General features: G+C 44.6%; 1 protein-coding gene across 1 annotated transcript; it reads left to right on the top strand.

Moving 5' to 3' along the window:
• Positions 1-4997: 4997 nt before the first annotated feature.
• TRIM58 (tripartite motif containing 58) lies at positions 4998-17330 on the top strand. Its single transcript, XM_057490699.1, has 6 exons — positions 4998-5443; positions 7710-7805; positions 10260-10490; positions 12449-12471; positions 12567-12667; positions 15858-17330. Exons 1-6 carry the CDS (start codon positions 5021-5023, stop codon positions 16418-16420), a joined length of 1437 nt encoding a protein of 478 aa, XP_057346682.1. The 5' UTR covers positions 4998-5020; the 3' UTR covers positions 16421-17330.
• The last annotated feature ends 1488 nt before the right edge of the window (positions 17331-18818 follow it).

The raw sequence follows: 18818 nt of genomic DNA, 5'->3' as shown, positions 1-18818 counted from the left end.
AGATAAAACTATCAGAAAATCTGGCTTTGATACACATAAAATGAATATTTATTTTTAAGCCAACAGTATTATTCTTGATATGCAACATAATATTAGTCAAAATAGGTTTTAAATGAGAAACTACTGTGAACTAAAGTACACAGGAAATGGCCAGAGTTGATCATACCCTAGGATATGTTGTATATTTTACTACCAGGTGCCATAGGGCTTATGGGAAATAAAGGTGATTGGTAAGAACACACAGGTTACTTGGGAGTGGAATTTGTAGGATGTCTCCCAAGGTCAGGCACCTGGTGTCAAATCTTCCAGACTTGCTGTGTGTCCCTCATATGCAGTAGTGCCATTAGGTTACTAGTGGATAGGCTGTATCTTGACTGGTCTTTTTGCAGATAATTTTATGAGGCCTGTGTATCTTGGCTATTTTTGCAGCCACTTTTTCAACTAATTTCCATCATAGGTCTTTCTTGTGCTGTTAAATTTTGGGAAAAAAATAAGTATCATTTATGGACTACACAGTAGTCATGTTTAGGGTGGGCTTTTCATACCTAATCCCAAATCTAGTGTAATTCCTGCATGTTTGCAGAAAGAAAAGGAAAAGAATAGTTGAGTCTTTAAATGGATTATAAACTTTGACAACTTCCTCTGATACTGTCAGAAATAAAATAACATATTTCTGTACATATCAACCACATGAAGACGAGAAGGCACCCAGGCCTACAGAGACCATCACTGCCCACATATGAGGGACAGCCAGCCAGAGGGCACAGGGAACATGAGCCACATATGTATAAATATACAGCTGAGCCCTGGAAAGCCAGTGATTTGCTCGAGGTCACCCAGCTCAAGGTCACTGTGGTACCATTAGATTCCCATGAATGTCTGGAGAGAGAGGTCCTGGTTGTGTACAGAGCTCTTCCTTGTTTGTCTAGGCACAGGGCTGGCAGAGTCCTGCTTTACCAGATGTAAGTGTTTACAGAAACAAGGATGGGGAAGGAAGTGTGTTTAAGCTGAGAGCAGTCTCACAGGGTAATCACAGGGACACCGACTTTATCTGCATGGTTCCTGGAGCACATTGACTTTGCTTTTGCTTCTGAGGGCTGTACTCCAAAAACCTGTAGATAATGTGGCATGTAGAGAAAGTTGTGAAGTTTCAGAGTCATGCCAAGAGAAAAGTCATGAAAGAAGAAGTGGAGGTATTTCATTTGATTTGGAGAAAACAAGAAGGTAAACATGGATGATTCTATGAAGCAAAATAAATAGTCTTGGGAGAGGAATTAAAATTGCTGTTTCACCATGGACCTAGAAATGCCATTAATAGATGGAGTCTTTGGGAAAATACATTTTGGTTCAGTAAAAAGAGGGACATTCTAAAACACGTTTGATGAAAGATTATCTCTTGGTTAGGTATTACAAAGGACATAATTATTTAGTAGATAGGGTAGACATCCAAGTGCTTTCAAAAATTTAGTTTGTGACTTTATAGACAAAAGTTATTTTAAACTCACTTAGTAGCATAGTTTGTTGACAAAATCCAAATTTAACTTTATCAGTTCAGACATCACATTTGTAGATGTTACCAAGAGGAGGTGATTTTCCAGGATGCCCTGATCACAGATCTTTATTTCCAAAGGATAGCCCCCGCCCTCTCAAAACCCATTCTAATGCCTTAGCATTGCTGGGGAATTATGTGCTGGATGGAGACAGAGTTCTAAGTCCAGAAATTTAAATCATTTGTGGGGTTATTTTCCAATATTTGTTTTAAGTTTTTAATGAGGAGCTTTGACTCTGAATTCCTTCCATGGAAACATAGTGGGGCACGGGATGCGGGAGCCGGTTCCCCAGCCACGGAAAGCTGAGGCTGTGCGTGCAGAGGACGTTAGACAACTACAGCTCAATGAATCATCAATGTGGTCTGTGGGGGGAAGGAACAATAAAAATGCAGGGTGCAGCAGCTGAGATAGAAACCAACAGATCCTTTTAAAAACCACAAGCAAGCAGGAAAGTGCTGAACCATGTTGCTTTTAGGTGCGCGCTGGCTGTTATTTATTTTATTTATTTTGTTTTTATAGAGTCGGGTGAGCTTGGGGCTAAAAGACTCCTGAGTCTACAAAGCTGAGGCAAAGGATATGGCCAGGGAGAGCTGAGAGCCTTGGTGGAAAAAGAAGGGTAGGGAAGAAAATGTGGATGCATGATTGCACCTTTGACATTAATACAGTTGTCTTTGAAATTATCTCCTCCATTAGCTTCTAGGAGAAACTGTACTGTTGATTGTTTTCCCACGTATTTATGCAATTAGTATTTATTGGGCATCCATAGGTGCCAGTCACTTTTCAAGGTACTGGGGATACAGCACTGAACAAAATGGAAAAACCATCTCTCTGTCCACATGTGCTGACATTCTCTGTCACTGATCCTCTTTCATTCATTTTGCTCTTTTTTCCCCTTTTTAATTAAATATATTTACTACAAGCCAGAACCTGTATCAAATATGTGCTATTAGTTCATTTATTCCTCTGCACATCCCTGCAGGAGTGGCACTAACAATGTGCTCCTATTTTACAGGAACTTTGGCACAGAAAGGTGACACCACTTCCTCTAAGCCCCCACGGCTAGCAAGCGGCAGGACCTTCAGCCTGGGACCAGGGTCTGCTTTTCTATCAGGGACGCTCTGCCCTTTTACTTTTTTTTTAACATCACATCTTTGATTTTGTTCTTACCTGTGTCTGTTTGTTCTTAAAGAATTATCTGCCTAAACGTCAGGGAGATGACCTCAAAACTCTTTTGACCCTGCCCTCAGCCCTAGAATAAGGACCCACAAACTGCACAGAAGCCACAAGGACCTGAGTCATCCATCAGTGGTTGCCTCCCGGGGCCCTTATCAGCGGCCACGAGTCCTCATCTGCCCACACACCAGCCTGCCTGGCCATATCTGCTCACCACGGGGCATCCTGCTCCCTCCCTCCACAGTTCCGGTCCTGTGTGCTGTGTCCTCTGGCTGCTCCTCTCACCGAAGTCTCTTTGGGCTTGTGCTCACTCACTCTTCATTTAGCTCAGAGACCCGGAGGACCCTACTGCCCCTGCAGGCTGGTTCAGTCCGTCACATCCTGGCAGCACCAGTGAGGGCCCTTTTCCCCAGTTGTTAGTTGGCCTGACTTCTCCTGGAGGACCTTAAGGCTCCTTGAGAGCTAGGCCATACGTCTTGTGCTTGTGTTTGCGGCTGAGCACATGTTTGTGGCTGAGACTCCTAGCCCCAACATATGCTGAGGAATAACTGACTACAGGCATGCCCACCAGAGCTTCCAACTCAGATTGGAAATTACATTTTGCTCAGGCGGCAGGCGCTGTCACACTTGTTTTCCCAGGGAACCTGAGGAGCCCACCACGCCCATCCTGAGTAGGGCTCACATCCTCTCTGTGAAATTATGCGGCGCCTTCTGCGTCTTTCCCAGCCTCCCCTACTTCACAGGAGCCACAGTACTGACGGACTCTGCTGGACTTATTCCTTCTAAGGAATGCCTTGGCCCACAGTCTTGTCAACAGAGAGAGCTCCGCAACAACAGAAACATGCCTGCAGGCCTTACAGGACCCTCGCTGAAATGGGCCAGATAGTTAAATATGGATTAGTCACGGATGAAGCCCAGCCAGGGAGGAATACAGTCCATGGTTCCACAGCATCCTTCTGCGGTGACAGTAGCTGCGCCAGGGGGGCAAGGGTTTAATAGTGTGGGACACTGTGGAATCAGCGTGTTGTGCACTTGAAACCAGTGAAATACTGTGTTCCAAGTATATGTCAATAAAAAACATGAATGTTCCCAATTGTTGCGGGGCTGTAGGTCTATCCTGACTGTACACATACTTCTCATTCCTTCATCATGAGCTAACTGGGGAGGCAGAAAATGGGAGTTCGGAAAAAGTTTATGAAATCATTATGCCTCACAAGGATGAAAAGTCCGTGGGGTCGTCCCAAAACTCGCGCAGGAAGGTGCTGTGGCTCCCCGAGTGAGTCACGCTCAGGAGCCCGGGGAGCAGGGGCTGCCCCGGGGCGGTGGCGGTGATGCCGGGTTCTTGTTTGCGGGGGAGTCGTAGCACACTCAGGGTAGGAGGGTCAGGGCAGAGGCTTCTATTGAGAGATACAGTGAGAGGACAGAGCTCCTGGCTCGCGTCAGGAGGGGACATGAGAGCCCAGGGTGGTGCAGTCTCTGGGGGATTTATAGGCAGTTGGGGATTTTTTTGGGGAACCGGATAAAGGCTTAGGGGTGTGGACTTGGTAAGTGCTCCCTGAATATTTAGAATTAACTTAACACAAGCAACTTCCTGCTCTGATGATTTTTTTCCCTGAGATACCGGCTGCCTGCCCAGCCCCTAAGGTGGGCTGAGGTATTGTTTGCTAAAAAGTTAAGGTTCTTACTTCTTAAACTTCCCGGGTTGTTAAAATGCAATCTCATCTTTAAGGTGGAATCCTTCCTGCCTTTTACTATGTTGTTTACAGCTGGGTCTGCATGCTAAATTTGTTGCCCAGTTTGCAAAATTACCTCATCAGATCTGAAGGAGGAAAGACAGCACAGAGGCCTGGGCCTTTTAGCAGGCTAAAGTGAATCTTACACATGGTTACAAATGATTAGCATAATAAAACATGTGCTACTCTTCTTTATCTGGGGAACATTAACTGATCTCACTGAAGAATGATTCCAGAGCTCAATGTTTAACATAGAGTTTTAGTAGGGGGGTTTCCTTGCATGTAGTTACATTGCTCTGACTGTATATATCTTGCCTTGCTCGTTCCAGAGGCCCTCATCCTATGCTAAGCTCATGGTCCCTGTCTCAGGGGGACTCCGCAGCTGTGCTCGGCCTCCTGGGGGCCGGCCTCCTGGGTGTCCCCCGGCGGACCTGCCCGGGAGTGGCTGCCGTGGGCCCCGCCCGCCGCCCACCGTCCTCCGCCCACCGCCCGCCGATAAAACCCGCAGCACCGCCCCTCCCTCTGGGTACCCTCTGCGCCGGCTCGGGGACGTGCGGGCCGGCCATGGCCTCAGGGGGGCCCGCGGAGCGGCTGCGCGAGGAGGCGCGCTGCGCCGTGTGCCTGGACTTCCTGCAGGAGCCGGTGAGCGTGCTCTGCGGGCACAGCTTCTGCCGGCGCTGCATCTCCGAGTTCTGCGCGAGGACCGCGGGTGCGCGGGATGGGCTGTTCGCCTGCCCGCAGTGCCGCTGCCCCTTCGCGCCCGACAGCTTCCGCCCCAACCGGCAGCTGGCCAGCCTGGTGGACAGCGTGCGGCGCCTGGCGCTGGGCGCGGGGCCCGCGGGGGCGCGGCTGTGCGCGCGGCACGGCGAGGAGCTCAGCGGCTTCTGCGAGGACGACGGGACGGCGCTGTGCTGGGTGTGCGACTCCGGCCCCGAGCACCGCGGTCACCGCATGGCGCCGCTGCAGGAGGCCGCCCGGGGCTACCAGGTGAGGCCGCCGGGGCACCAGGCAAGGCCGCCCGTGTGGACCAGGGGAGGCCCGCGCCCGGCCGCTGCGCTTGGCGGCTGCGCGGGGCCGAGAGCGCCCCCTGCCCTCCGGGCACACAGGGCGGGGCCGCTTGTCTGGCGCCGGGGTGGCCCCTTTGGGACCCCCGCTCAGGAGCTCTGACGCACCGCCACTCCGACCGTCCCCTTTCCGTGAGGCCTCCCCTTTAATTTCACCCTCGTGGTGGTTTTACAGGTGACGATGGTCTGGGGTACAGTAGGCTCTGGATTACAGCCGTGCGTCTGGACTGCAAACGCTTATGTAATTCCTTGCTTCTGCGTACGTTTCTCTCTCTGAGAATTAGTATGGCCACCAACACAGCCCTGAGGTCTGAACGTTTGTTAGAATAGTGTCAGGCTGGACGCTCAGCCCTGGTCACCTTTCAAGCCCGTGTGCCCTCAGGTAGGGATCCAGGAGCCAAGTACGTAGGCTGCTCTTGGTGCAGCGGCATTTGGGGACCTAACCTACCCTGTGAGCATCCTCAATAAAGGGGTGACTCAAACTGAAGTATTTGATCCCTGGAAGTGGCATCTGTGGAGGTCTAGAGAATAGAATCTCCAAACTTGTGTTCTTCACAAGTTCTTGTCTCATTTAAGTCCATACCAACCTCTGGAATAGCTCTGGCACAAAAGAGGCACATTCATCTTTTGACTCTGACATCTACTGACATATTTAACTCAAGTATTGGATGGCAAATATTAACTTTCTAAAATTAATGTGATGATGACTTTGATTGTTTTAAATCGAAGTTTGGGGTATTTCCCCCATCTTCTCTCTGTCCCTGCCTGAAAATACCTTAATTTTCCTTCCTGTTTTCGGTTGTCATCTACAAATTCAGGTGCTGGCTATTTTCCAGCTAGACTTTCGAAGTACGATCTTCCTGCCTTCTTTTTATGCAGAAGTTACCATTCAGCATGGCTGATGTGATATTTCTAAAGAACTTCCTTATGTTTAGTCCTTAATTAAATAATGTAAATTCTTCTGAACTCCTTAGCCTGTCAATCAAGACTTTCCAGGGGCCTAAGTTCTGTGTTTACAGGGCTCCTGTCCTAGTCAAACTTGAGATCCAGCAAAGCTGGCCTACCCACGATTGTCCCCAAACATGCCACACCTTTTTTATCTCCTTGCTTTTGCTCCGTTTCCTCATCTAGGGGAGCTTTTCTCCGTCTGTAAGTGTTCAAGAGTTCTATTCCTTGAAAACACCAAACAAATGCTAGTTCCCCCATCTCATCAAATGAATCTAGGAATTTTTCTGCTATTTTACGTGCAGCATTTTGCTTAGCATTATAATATTCTGTCTTTAAAAGCATTTGTTGTGTAGGACTTACTGAATGACTCTGGGAAGAGAGTTTTGGAGGGTTTTTTCTTCTATTTTTTCCTAAGATTTATTGAATGACATGGGAAGAATTTCAAAATTGTGTGCATGTCTTTTGCCTTGTGGATGTTCTCTGTCAATAAAATATGTGTTTACATTTAGCAGAGGTCCTAGGATTGAATAGTGTCTATTAAATTATTATTTTTGTGTTTCTTGTAAGATTTAGACACTCTGTATTTCTTTTTTCATTTAACAATTACTAACTAACAATACTCCATCTGGTCAAATAATAATAAAAAATCTTCTTCTTATAAAGTAGTAAATCACTTTAAGAAGTTGAAATATATCATTATAAGGAATAATATCACTTTCCAGTCAAATGTTAGTAAATGTGATTTCATGTATTGAATATTGATTGATACCTAGTTTTGAAGATACTCATTATAAGCACTTTTTTTCAAAACTGGTGTTCACATTACATAAAATATATTTATTTTGACCTTATAATTGTATTTCTTGTCATTAAATATTCTGCATTTATTATAATTCCATTCTGTTAATATAAAATAAATTCAGTCCCACTCCCTGATTTTTAACATTTTAGTTACAGTTTTACTATGTTCAGTAATGCTGCAATGAACATACTTTGGTTAAATCTTTGGTTATATCTGGTACTAAGATTATATACATAATTTAAATATTTATATTTAATTTAAATACAGAAACTTAAAATACATATTAATATGTTTATTTTTAACTTAGTTATCAATGAGGTTGGACATTTTTAGGTGCTTACTAGGGTCTGTTTGGTTGATCTATTTCCTGACACACCTGTGGGGTGTTAGGTCCTGAAGGAGAGCATCTGTAATGGACTCAGCATATCTTCCTAAACAGGCAAAACTCCAGATGGCCCTAGAGCTCATGAGGAAAGAGATGGAGGAGGTCTTGTCTCAGGAGACCCATGTGGGGAAGAAAACTGTCATTTGGAAGGTAGGGGAATATTGGCATGTTAGGTGGTTTGCCTATCTGAAAGATCCAATTTCTGGTCATTAAATCACTCTTCAACCATCTTCCTTGCTCCAAAGCTTTTGTTCTACTTATATAGATGCTCACATAAAACATCTCAGTATCATCTGGTCCCTTAAAATTTCATTGTGTATCTGTGTTCTTTTAATGTCTATTAACACTACCCCAATCCAGATTATAAAATAACAGCCTTGCTGGTCTTACTGTAACTCACTGTTGCATTCTTAGCACCTAGAGCAGGGTCTCATACTGTCACTACTGGTCTAAAATTTGCGAATGAAATAATAAACATTTCATGGCATTGATGTGTATAACAGACAGCTGAAAGTGATCACCCCACATATAAGAGGATAATCTAACTTTCAGCCTTTTTTCAGACATCCATGTATGTTATTACCTATTTTTCTCTTTTCTCTACCTCATCAGCTCTTTTTCCTCCTATTTGCACACACACATACACACACGCATGGTTCCCAACCTAGGGCAATTTTCCCCTCAAAAGGATATTTTGCAATATCCATAGATATTTTTGTTGTCACACCTGGGCTTGTGCAGGTGTATTACAGGCATCTCATGGTACCTGTAAAGCCAGGAAACACTGTACAATGCACAGGACAGCCCCCTGCCCCCCCAAAAAAGAAGAATACACACACAAAAGGAAACTTACAAGAAAGAACCATCTGGTCAAATGCCAATAGGTTTAAGAATGAGAAATTATATATAGAAACTATATGTATAGTTCCACATATTTACATAATGTACATTACATATAAGATTTATTTTATAGAGTATTTCTACTCTTTGTCCTTTTCCTAATAACTCTTCTTCTCTGATTGTTTTATGTATTTTCCTAATTCTTTTCTTCCTCTTTTCTTGAAAATTTTGTCTTACACTCTATCCTCAGACATTTCCGTAAAGATCATTTTTGCTATATTTTTCTTCTGTGGTCTTATGATCTTTTCCCTTAGCTATATGTATTGTATGTAAAGTTAAATATTTATTGATAATGTTTGTCTTTTTAAGCTAATAATTCAGGTCAATATTTTCAGTCATGACCTGACCACAGATTTTCAGAATTAGGAACTTCATATCCAAGATTTGGGCTCCTGTATTTTTTTACCCCCTCCACTGATGATTCTACATAGAGATGATTCCATTATCCCTGTTTCAAGTCAAGGAAACTTGCATGATCTCTGCCATTGAGAATGTACCATCGAGAATGGAACAAAACATGGCTTGATGAGATTAACTCTGGATACTAGGAAAAAAACCATTCTTTCTATATCCGTAGACATAACTGTGTTACTCAAAAGGATGATGTCAGAGAAAGACAAATCACAGCCTCACCTCTCTCACCGTGCCAGTTCTCATGCCCAGATGTGACTCCATTTTCAAGACTGTTTGTTCATTAGCCCCACTCTCAGTGGCCCGACCTGCATGATGGCGATAAATTAAAGGAGTCATTTTCAGACCAAGGCACAGAGTTCAGGGCTGGTGGATTTAAAGGAGGAAGGATTTTAGGAGGCTAGTGGTTTAGAAAGTGGGAGGATGAGATAGAGATGGGAAATTTGAAGACGATATTGGGTCTTACTTGAGGAGAAACATTATTAATATTTATTGATTTCTAGAAAAAGAGCATGGCTTGTGCCCATTAATCAAATGAACACTTGTCAATGGGCCAGGGAATCCAAATGGAGAAACTGCGAGAATAATTTGCCTCCTATACTGAGTATAAAGCTAGTTGTCAACATACAAGTCTCACGAGAATAAAATTTAGCATGGTAATGCTGTCTGAAAGTATGCCCCTTAGGTCTACTCAAAAACTGTAGATGTGAGATTTGGGTAGAAATCAAGGTTGATTTCCTGAATTCTTGATTATCCCTTGGCTCTGCTGGGGACATCAGCCTTCTGGTTTCATGATCACCATATCACCTACTCACATTTTTCTTACATGCACAAACCCAGGCCTCTCTAATCTCTCTTCATGATTCATTCGTATCCATCCTGCTCTTCTGGTGACTGATGATACATTTTCACCTCCGTTGTGCAGCTATTCTGTTAGCCACTCTGCTTAACAGTTTAATGGATATTTAATTACAATCCCCATACTCCTCTTTTCCCACACACTTTATATTTGGTAATATATAATGTGTAAAATATAATACAAAAGTTCCCTGTCCCCAAGTCGGTGGCAAAATGGAACCCAAATCGAAAGCCCTTCTCAGACTCTAGGTTTGAAACCCCTACGAAGCTACTTCTCATACGAGTGGCCTCTGGTTTTGCATGTTGCTAAAAACGCAGACATCTGGGCAGTGAGCTCTCTGGACGTTGCCTCCCGGCTTAGCCATCCTGTCCGTGAAGCAGGAGCCAGGCACTGGGCCCCCACTGACGATGACCGGGCCCCCTGTGTCCCTCCAGGAGAAGGTGGAGGCACAGAGGCAGCGCTTCAGGTTGGAGTTTGAGAAGTCGCGTGGCTTCCTGGCCGGGGAGGAGCGGCTGCAGCTGAGGCGGCTGGAGGAGGAGGAACGAGCCACCCTGCACAGACTTCAGGAGGGCAGGGCCCGGCTGGCCCAGCAGGGCAGGGCCCTGAAGGAGTTGGCCGAGGAGCTGGAGGAGAGGTGCCAGCGTCCCGCCGCAGCTCTGCTGGAGGTGAGGCTGGCCGCCTGGGGGGAGAGGGGCAGACAGGGGCCTTCAGGGACAATCCAGGCAGGTGTTTATGCTCTGCAGGGAAAGGGTACCCTACAAGGTACAGAGAAAGCATCTCATTCTAAATCCTTGCATCAGAATTAGAAGGGAAACTAGAGAATCACAAAGTAGTTCATGTTAAAAGAATTAACACAAGTTCATACTAAGTTTCTAAGACAAAAACCTAAATATTTTTTATTTTTTAACTTTAAAATTTCTGATGTGTGTATACTCATAACCATCACCCAGATAATGATATCAAACATTCTCACTAAACCTACATATTTAAAAAAATTAATTCAGTGATTTATAGGAAAAGGACAACCTACACTCTGTTGGCTGAAAAACCCTTCTTTAAACCTCGGGGTCAGTTGGTCAATGACTATATTGCTGTGCTCAGTGCTGCCCAATCCCGAAAGTCTTTGGTAAATTTCAGTTAATAGCCAAGCTTGAAATGTTCATGTTGAATTTTGAGGCAGATGCTAATTCACTAGCCCCTATGGCTTGCCTCATCCAGGCACCATGGGTAGGAGTTATGTGAGATCCAGGGAGCTTGCTTACCATCTATTTGGTTTTACAGATAAGACAAATAACCCAGGAAAGGAAATATTTGTTCTTAATTCTCTGTGAGGGCGTTAAATCCCAGGAGAACTGGGAAGGCGTCATTGACGGCTGTGTGTCGCCGTGATAGAACACATTGCAGTGGGAATTCCCTGGCACGCCTCATCTGTCTCCTCGCTGATGCACGTAGGGGATTCCGAACTGACTCCATTCACATACCCGAAAGGACAGTGACTGGGCAGCACTGGTCACGTAGTGGGGGTGGGGGCGGTCATGTAATGAATAAAATTTACAAAGCACTTTTCTTTCATTTGCCGCATTTTGTCTTTGTTTTCTCTATATATCAGTAAAACTTATTATTATCATCGTCGTCATTATTACTACGCTCATTTCCTTGTGAGCCAGCTAATGGTCAGACAGGAATTGCGTCTCTACATTTCAGACAATAAATGTAAACTTCAGCATATTCAGTCACATTCATCCTCTTATTTGACCATATATTGAAGCCCAACTTGTTGAAAACAAGCATTTCTTAGTGCCAAATAAATGTTGTGATTTGCAATAGAAATCTTAGAGAGAATATGTTCTCAAATAATTTATTTTCATTTTATACCCACCTTTCCCTTTCTTCCCCAGGACCAAGAAGCAACATTTTGCTCCCAATGGTCCAAAATAAGGCTGCCCTCCCAGAAAAGTAAAGCTAATCATTTCCCTCCTTTTATGTCCTGTCAAAATTTATCTGAGAGTGGCTATTTTTAAAGGGAGAGGGAACATATGATGCAGGTGGTTTATTATCTACTTTTAGAGAATGTTAGAGATATGAATCACTTACTTTTTTCCTTTTATCCAGTTCGGTAACCTTCTCACCACACGAGTTCATGGCTCTGGTGTGTTGGTTCAGAGGAATAAGGATTGGGATTCTGTTATGGAGACACTGACAGTAACATTCTACATCTGTGCCTTTCACTGTTCCTCAAATATGTTCTGCAGATATTTAACATCTATTTTTACCCTGACTCCATCTACTTTTTACCAGAATACACTTCATTAAAAATATCCAAATGTTAGAATTACTAATCAGAAATTAAACTGATAGATGTCATAGGAATTAACCTAAATGTTGTGTAGTCTGATTCAATTCCAATAGAGACAAACTGATTCTATTATTTTAAGTTGATGAAACCCTTTGATTCATGAGCCTATTTTTTGACTCTTACTAAGAGACATTCATCTTGGCCATAGTTTTATCCTGATGGTCAATGATTCCCAGTCCTCCCTAGACAGATGCTCATGGTTTGTCCCCAGTCTGCCCGAAGCCGTTCAGAGGTCTCATGCCTGCTGTGTTTCTATTTCACTTTCAGGGGGTGAGAGAAGTCCTGAGGAGGTATGTTTACTTTCTGAATCAGAGAATGGGATGGGAGATGCTGAGGAGGTTGGCAGGTGACCCTACTGACAGCTGATCGTCTGTGCTCTCCTCAGAAGTAAGGATGTCCTGCATCTGGATCTGGAGACCGTCCCCATGGAGCTGAAGACAATGTGCCGCATCCCCGGGATGCGAGAGATGCTGAGGAAGTTCCAAGGTAGGTTGTGTCTTAGGCCCTTGGGAACCCTGTGCCTGGGTCTGGCTGTTACCTGGAGTTTGTTATGGCACCAGTCTGGCTGTGGTAATGAAGGAGGCCAAAGCTTCCAGGCTACAGTCAGCAGAGGTTCATTTTTAAATCATGTTATTAAAACACCACTGGATTGTGGGGGCTTTTGTTTCACATCATCTCACTATGGGACCTGTGCAGACAGAGCCTCCCCTCCGTCCTGTTGCTGTCAGCTGTGGAAAAGGGCAAGGTTACGGAAAATCATGTGCTGGCCCTACCGGCATGCATGCTAAAGGGGTGCATGTGGCTTCCCTGAAGGTAAAAATGGAAGTGAGTGCCACGGTCAAGGCAAACTCCAAGAGGGGACGGGAGGGAGCCCTGTGCTCAGAAGGAAGGGTTTTAGGGTATTAGTGAATCATCCTAAAGAATGTCAGTCATTGACACCCATTTAATCTACAGTTGTTAAAACAATGAGCTGGAACGTGTACTTCATTTTTAATAGCTATGCTATGAACATTGTTAATTCCAATGAATCTCCACTTCCTTCTTTATAAATGCTGTAAAAGAATTCGGAGGGCTGAATGAAATGTACTTGAAAACAGAAAAAAGTCATCTGTATGAAAGGGTATCTAATAATGAGAGGTTTGGTTTATTATATTATCTGTCAATTTGATAATTATATTAGTCAATAAAACAAAATGTTCAGTTATTTCTTTTCAATGTAGGAATAACCGTGGTGTCATAAATCAACTTGTGTGGTCTGATTATGTTGTTTTTTAAAACAGTATAGATTCAATATTTTTAATTTTTCTAATCCATAATGAAGCAGACTGGGAACAAATCTTGGTTTTTCTACTTAGAGGAAACAGTTTTGTCCCAGAACAAGAAAACCCAGCTTAGCAGTCCTGTGCAGTGACTGTATCTATGTCGCCATGTGCAGGTTAATACATAAGACCTGCATGAATTGTTAATTATTGCAGTCATTGTGTGTCATAACCACTGTCCTCCTATCCCCTTTCCTTTTTACTGAATTACACAATTAAATAATCCATCCAACAAACACTGAGTATTTTATGCCAGCCACTCTTCTAAGCATTGCACAATAAGAACAAAAATCCCACAAATCCATAGCTTCATGTTGCAAATATTTACTTAAGTTATGCAAAATGTACAGAATGCTGGAAGGGGATACAGAATGTTGAAAAGAACGAGAATAAGGTAAGGGTGGCCACAAGTGTTGGAAGCAGGGCACCTAATTTTGAATATGATGATCCAGGATGACCTCACCCAGCAGGGAATATAACTCAGCAAATACCTGACCTGGAGGGAAGCATTCCAGGCAGCAGAAGTAATGAGTGGCAGGCCTGAGATGCATACATGGAAGATGTGTTCCAGGAGCAAAGAGAGGGTCTCTGTGGCTGCCGCGGGATGAGTGAGGGGAGGGTCAGAGAGGCCAAGACAAGGCCAAGAGGCTCAGGACCACACAGGCAGGCCACTGTGAGTAGGTGCATCACCTCTGTGTGAGACTGGAAATCAGTGAGAGGTTGTACATGGAGGACTAACATGATTGGATTTGTGTTTGTGAGGCTCACGCCATGTGCTGTATTAGAGGAGTGAGGCGTGATGTGGGAGGAGGAGACGGGAGCCCTTGCGTCATTCAGTCAGGTGACTGTGGATTGGACCAGGGTGGTAGTACCAGACAGAGTCTCCGTCTACGTCAGAGAGACAGCTGGCCAGATCTGCTGTTGGATTAGACAGGAGCTGTCAGAGAAAGAAGTCATGAGTGCTTAAGTCTCCAGAATCGGCCCAGTGAAGTCGCCATTTACATCGATACTTAATGCTGAAGGTGAGGGGAGCTTGGTTTCGGACATACTGATGTTGTGACAAGTGTTAAATACCCAGATGTGGACAACAGAGGCAGGTGAATCTACAGATACGGACTTTCAGGAGGAAGGGTCAGGCACTCAGAATCAGTAAGCATGTGAATGGCATTTCAGTACAGCTGTGAGCCAGCCAGCCTGAGAACAAGCTGGGAGCCAGCTGAGAAAGGAGGGCCCAGTCTTGAGACCATCAGTCTCTCCAATGTAGTGATAGAGGGAGAGGGGAACAGCAAAGGAGACCCAGAAGGGGTAGTGAGTTGGACAGGAAGGAAGGCACATCGACTAGTCTCAGAGAAAGAGAAGCTCAGGCTTCTCAAGAGCATCCCAGGGCTCCGGAGGCCTTGTGAGGTGAGCTCCAACAGCTGGCTGCTCCTCAGTTTGGAAGTCCCCGGGAAGATGCACGCAAGCACTTTGCTGAGGTTCTGTTCCATCACGGTGGTAGAGTTCTGCAGATCAGACCTCCAGGGGGACTCAGCTGGTGTCTCTGCTTAGGGCTCCACAAGATCAGTGGAGGTGTTGGCCAGGCTGCCTTCTCTGAGGCATCTGGGGAATCATCCACCGGCAGGCTTATTCAGCGTGGTGGCCCGATGTAGTCCCTGGTGGTTATGGCACTTTGATCCCCTTTCCTTGCTGGAGGTCAGTTGGAGGTCACTCTCCATCTCTTCAGGTGGCCCACTCCATCCTCAAAGCCAGCATGACACATCAGACCCGAATCCCTGATTTTCCCTTCTGTCCCCAGCCCATAGTCAAAGGCAGTTTTCTGATTTCAAAGGGCTCATGCGATTACCTGAGGCCCACCCAGTCAGCTCCCTCTTGTCGTTTGATATACCGTAATCGTGAGCGTCCCACCAAGGTCTGAATGCTGTAGTGCTTGCCTTAGAATTCTTCTGACCACTGTATCATGGCTTTTAAAGTGGTAGATTTCATCTTAATGAAATTTTCCTATGGGTTTTGAGAAAGAAAGAAAATCCCAAGGGAGTTGTAAATTTTGTTGTAAATACAGAAGATCTTCCTAAGAGCACCCATGTGCTCTGGAGGTAGATGAAAGACATCTAAACGCTTATGCACGTGGTTGTGTTTTTACTGGGCAGTGAGGAACCCTGGCTTCTGCAGAAGTGAATACATCTGAAAGTGGTGAAGAATACACTCCGTGCCCTGCAAGGTGAAGTGCGAATTTTGCTTTCTGCAGGAGTTATTAGAGAAGGACAAACAGCATGGCTGCTTTCCTCAACATCTTGGCTTCCTAAGTTTCTACCAGTCTTTTCTGCCCTTTCACTTGGCCCACAACATTGTCTCCACAGTTGATGTAAAGCTGGACCCGTCCACAGCACATCCGAGCCTCCTCCTGACCGCCGACCTGCGCAGCGTGCAGGACACAGAGCTCTGGAGGGACGTCCCCAACAATGCGGAGCGATTTGACACATGGCCTTGTGTGCTGGGCTTGCAGGACTTCTCATCGGGGAGGCATTACTGGGAAGTCGTTGTTGGAGAAAGAGCAGAGTGGGGTCTAGGCGTCTGTCGAGACACAGTGTCAAGGAAGGGGGAGACCACTCCGTCCCCGGAGAACGGGGTGTGGGCTGTGTGGCTCCTGAAAGAGAGTGAGTACATGGTCCTCGCCTCCCCATCAGTGCCTCTCCACCCAGAGCGGCCTCGCAGGGTTGGGATTTTCTTGGACTATGAAGCAGGTGAAATCTCCTTTTACAATGTCACCAACGGGTCCTACATCTACACATTCAGCCAACTGCTCTCCGGTCTTCTCCGACCTTACTTCTTCATCTGTGACATAATTCCTCTCACTCTACCACCTGTGACAGAGGCAGAGGCAGGAGATCCTGCTTTCAGTAGTCAGTCGTCTTGTCCATGATGTTAACGTCAGTCCTGAATATTCCTAAAATCCTCTTCCTGAGCACGCTAAGCCTGGCAATGGTGCCGGTGGTGGAGTGGAGCCCCCGGGGACACCTCCACTCAGAGCAGCACTTTGATCCTTATAGCTGTGTAACTGTTCCCACTGGGACCAAGCAGAAAATATGAAATCCTTGCATGTAGAGGGACGTCGTGGAACATGATGATTTTAGAAATGGAGGAATCTCATCAGCCTTTTTCCAGATGGCTCCACACATTTTCTTGAGAGTTCCTTCAAATGCATCAACCCTGGATTAAACAAGGATTTCAGGACATCCATTATCATTTCTTATTCCTTTTAAGATGCTTTCGTTCTGAGTCTTTCATATATTATGAAATGGAAATGAAAATTCTTGAGTTGGTCCAGAACAGTCCAATATTGTTCCAGCATCAGATCTGTAATTATTTTTCTCCTCCTTATTTTCCTCTTCCCCTCTCTGTCAGTCTCCCATTCTCTGTCTCTCTTTGTCTCTCTGCCTCTGCTTTTGTTTCTCCCTTTCTATCTTGCTCCTGTTTTTTTTAAACCTTCTATTGTTTAACCTTTCATCACCTAGATTACTATATTCAGAACCACTTCTTTTTATACTGTATCTCTCTATGATATGTCGAATTACTTGTTAAGCCTTCTTTATTCTGGGATCAATTTTTAAGGCTTACAAAATTCATTCTGTGAATCTAATATCACTGATTCTTACATCATACCCCTCTGAGATGAAACTTTTCCTTTATCTTTGGATACATATTTCAGAGTAGAAATTTCTCAGAATTCTGATTCAACCAGTTCTCTGGACTAGCCTTCACTAGTTGTGAGACCTCAAACAAATAACCCTTCTCTCTTTCAGACTTAACTAGTTGATATGGTTCCTATATGTGGAATAACAATATTGTCCTCAAAATGTAATGATAAATCTTTAATACCGTAATTGATATGATTGGTTTAAATTGAACTTTTATACTTGAATATAACATGAAGATGAAGGTTATGATGATGAACCAATCATATTTGACTTATTTTTAAAGTACATTCTGTACCTTCCTAACAGAATTCTTAAAAGTTGTTGAAGGCTTATTTTGCTGCCATCTTTCTCTGAATCTGTGCTTAATAAATAAATGTCAAACAAATGTTAAATAATTAATAATTAATGGAAAACTTATTTAACATTATCTTGATGATAATCTTCCAAGACCGTAATCTTCCATTTTAATAAACCTACCTTGAATTTTAAGGTGGTTCCCTCTTCCAGGGAGATTCCTTTGACTAAAATGTTTCATTTATTTTCTAGGGACATAATTAACATAATTTTATTTCTAGATTTTTAAACATTTTTCTTTCCAGGCTTTTTGCATCTGGAGGAGCATTATGCAGTATAATAATTTTATAAATGGATCAATCTCATCAAACTATTTTCAGATGACTTTACATACTCTATTGGTGAATCCTTGTATTAAAGATTTCTGTACATTCATGTTTGATACATTTAGGTGTGATCATAAGCAAACAATTCCCCTCTTCATCTCTTATTTGCAAACAGAGATAATAATGTATCTTTACATGCTCCTTGTTGATGTTTCACAGACAGGCCCCTGTCATGCACGATCTGGGAGGAGAAGAGGCTCCCACTCTGGGTCTCAGCTCATGCTTCCCCTCATCAGGTGCCAAAGGGGGTGGGCACCTTATTTTAACATTTGAGTGTTTGTGTCCCAGGAAGGCCCGTGCTCTGTGACAGGAGTCATGGCAGAGAGTGTACACTCGGAGCTGCAGAGCCCTTTCCCGTGGGGATCGGGAGGGGCAGCCACTGGTCTGAGAGCACCCCGTCCCTGGGGTCTCTGCCCACTCCCTGGAACAAGGAAGCCTCATGAGCAGCAGACCACCGCACAGAAGGAGGCCTCCGGTCTTCAGCAGGTGGAGGGGAGACTCGGGAAAGCTCCCTCCCTGCCGGGAAAGCTCATGCTCTGGTCCTCCTGCCTCCCCTGAGCCCTGTCACTTCACAGTGCTTCTTGTCACGATTTTCATCTCGTCATTAAACCAACTTGCCTCTTCATGCCTCGCATTCCGAGCTTCACAAAGGTTTGCGGATCTCCTATTATGAGCCCCTCCTTTCCCTTTCCAATTCCTGGGAGGTTTCTACTCTTCTTTCTGGAAATCAGGTTATTAACAGGAAAATTCTTTAAATCCACACCTATTGGCCGCTTCCCTTTACTTTCTTCTGCAGACCTTGTTCTTGTACAAACACACACACACACACACACACACAGGCTTTTCCGACCTTGTTCTTGTACACACACACACACACACACACACACACACACACACACACACACCACACAGGCTTTTCCGTCCGACCTTGTTCTTGTACACA

This window comes from Manis pentadactyla, chromosome 13 (genome assembly GCF_030020395.1).
Source record: "Manis pentadactyla isolate mManPen7 chromosome 13, mManPen7.hap1, whole genome shotgun sequence".
NCBI classification, from domain to species: Eukaryota; Metazoa; Chordata; class Mammalia; order Pholidota; family Manidae; genus Manis; species Manis pentadactyla.
The sequence above is the reverse complement of the archived record's forward strand: the minus strand, read 5'-3'. Positions and strand labels throughout refer to the sequence as shown.

Excerpts from the sequence above, each read along its gene's own strand:
- TRIM58 (XM_057490699.1), top strand. The coding sequence starts at position 5,021 with ATGGCCTCAGGGGGGCCCGCGGAGCGGCTGCGCGAGGAGGCGCGCTGC. Across the intron at positions 5,444-7,709 it reads AGGCCGCCCGGGGCTACCAG|GCAAAACTCCAGATGGCCCT; the intron begins GTGAGGCCGCCG and ends CTTCCTAAACAG. Across the intron at positions 12,668-15,857 it reads GATGCTGAGGAAGTTCCAAG|TTGATGTAAAGCTGGACCCG; the intron begins GTAGGTTGTGTC and ends TTGTCTCCACAG.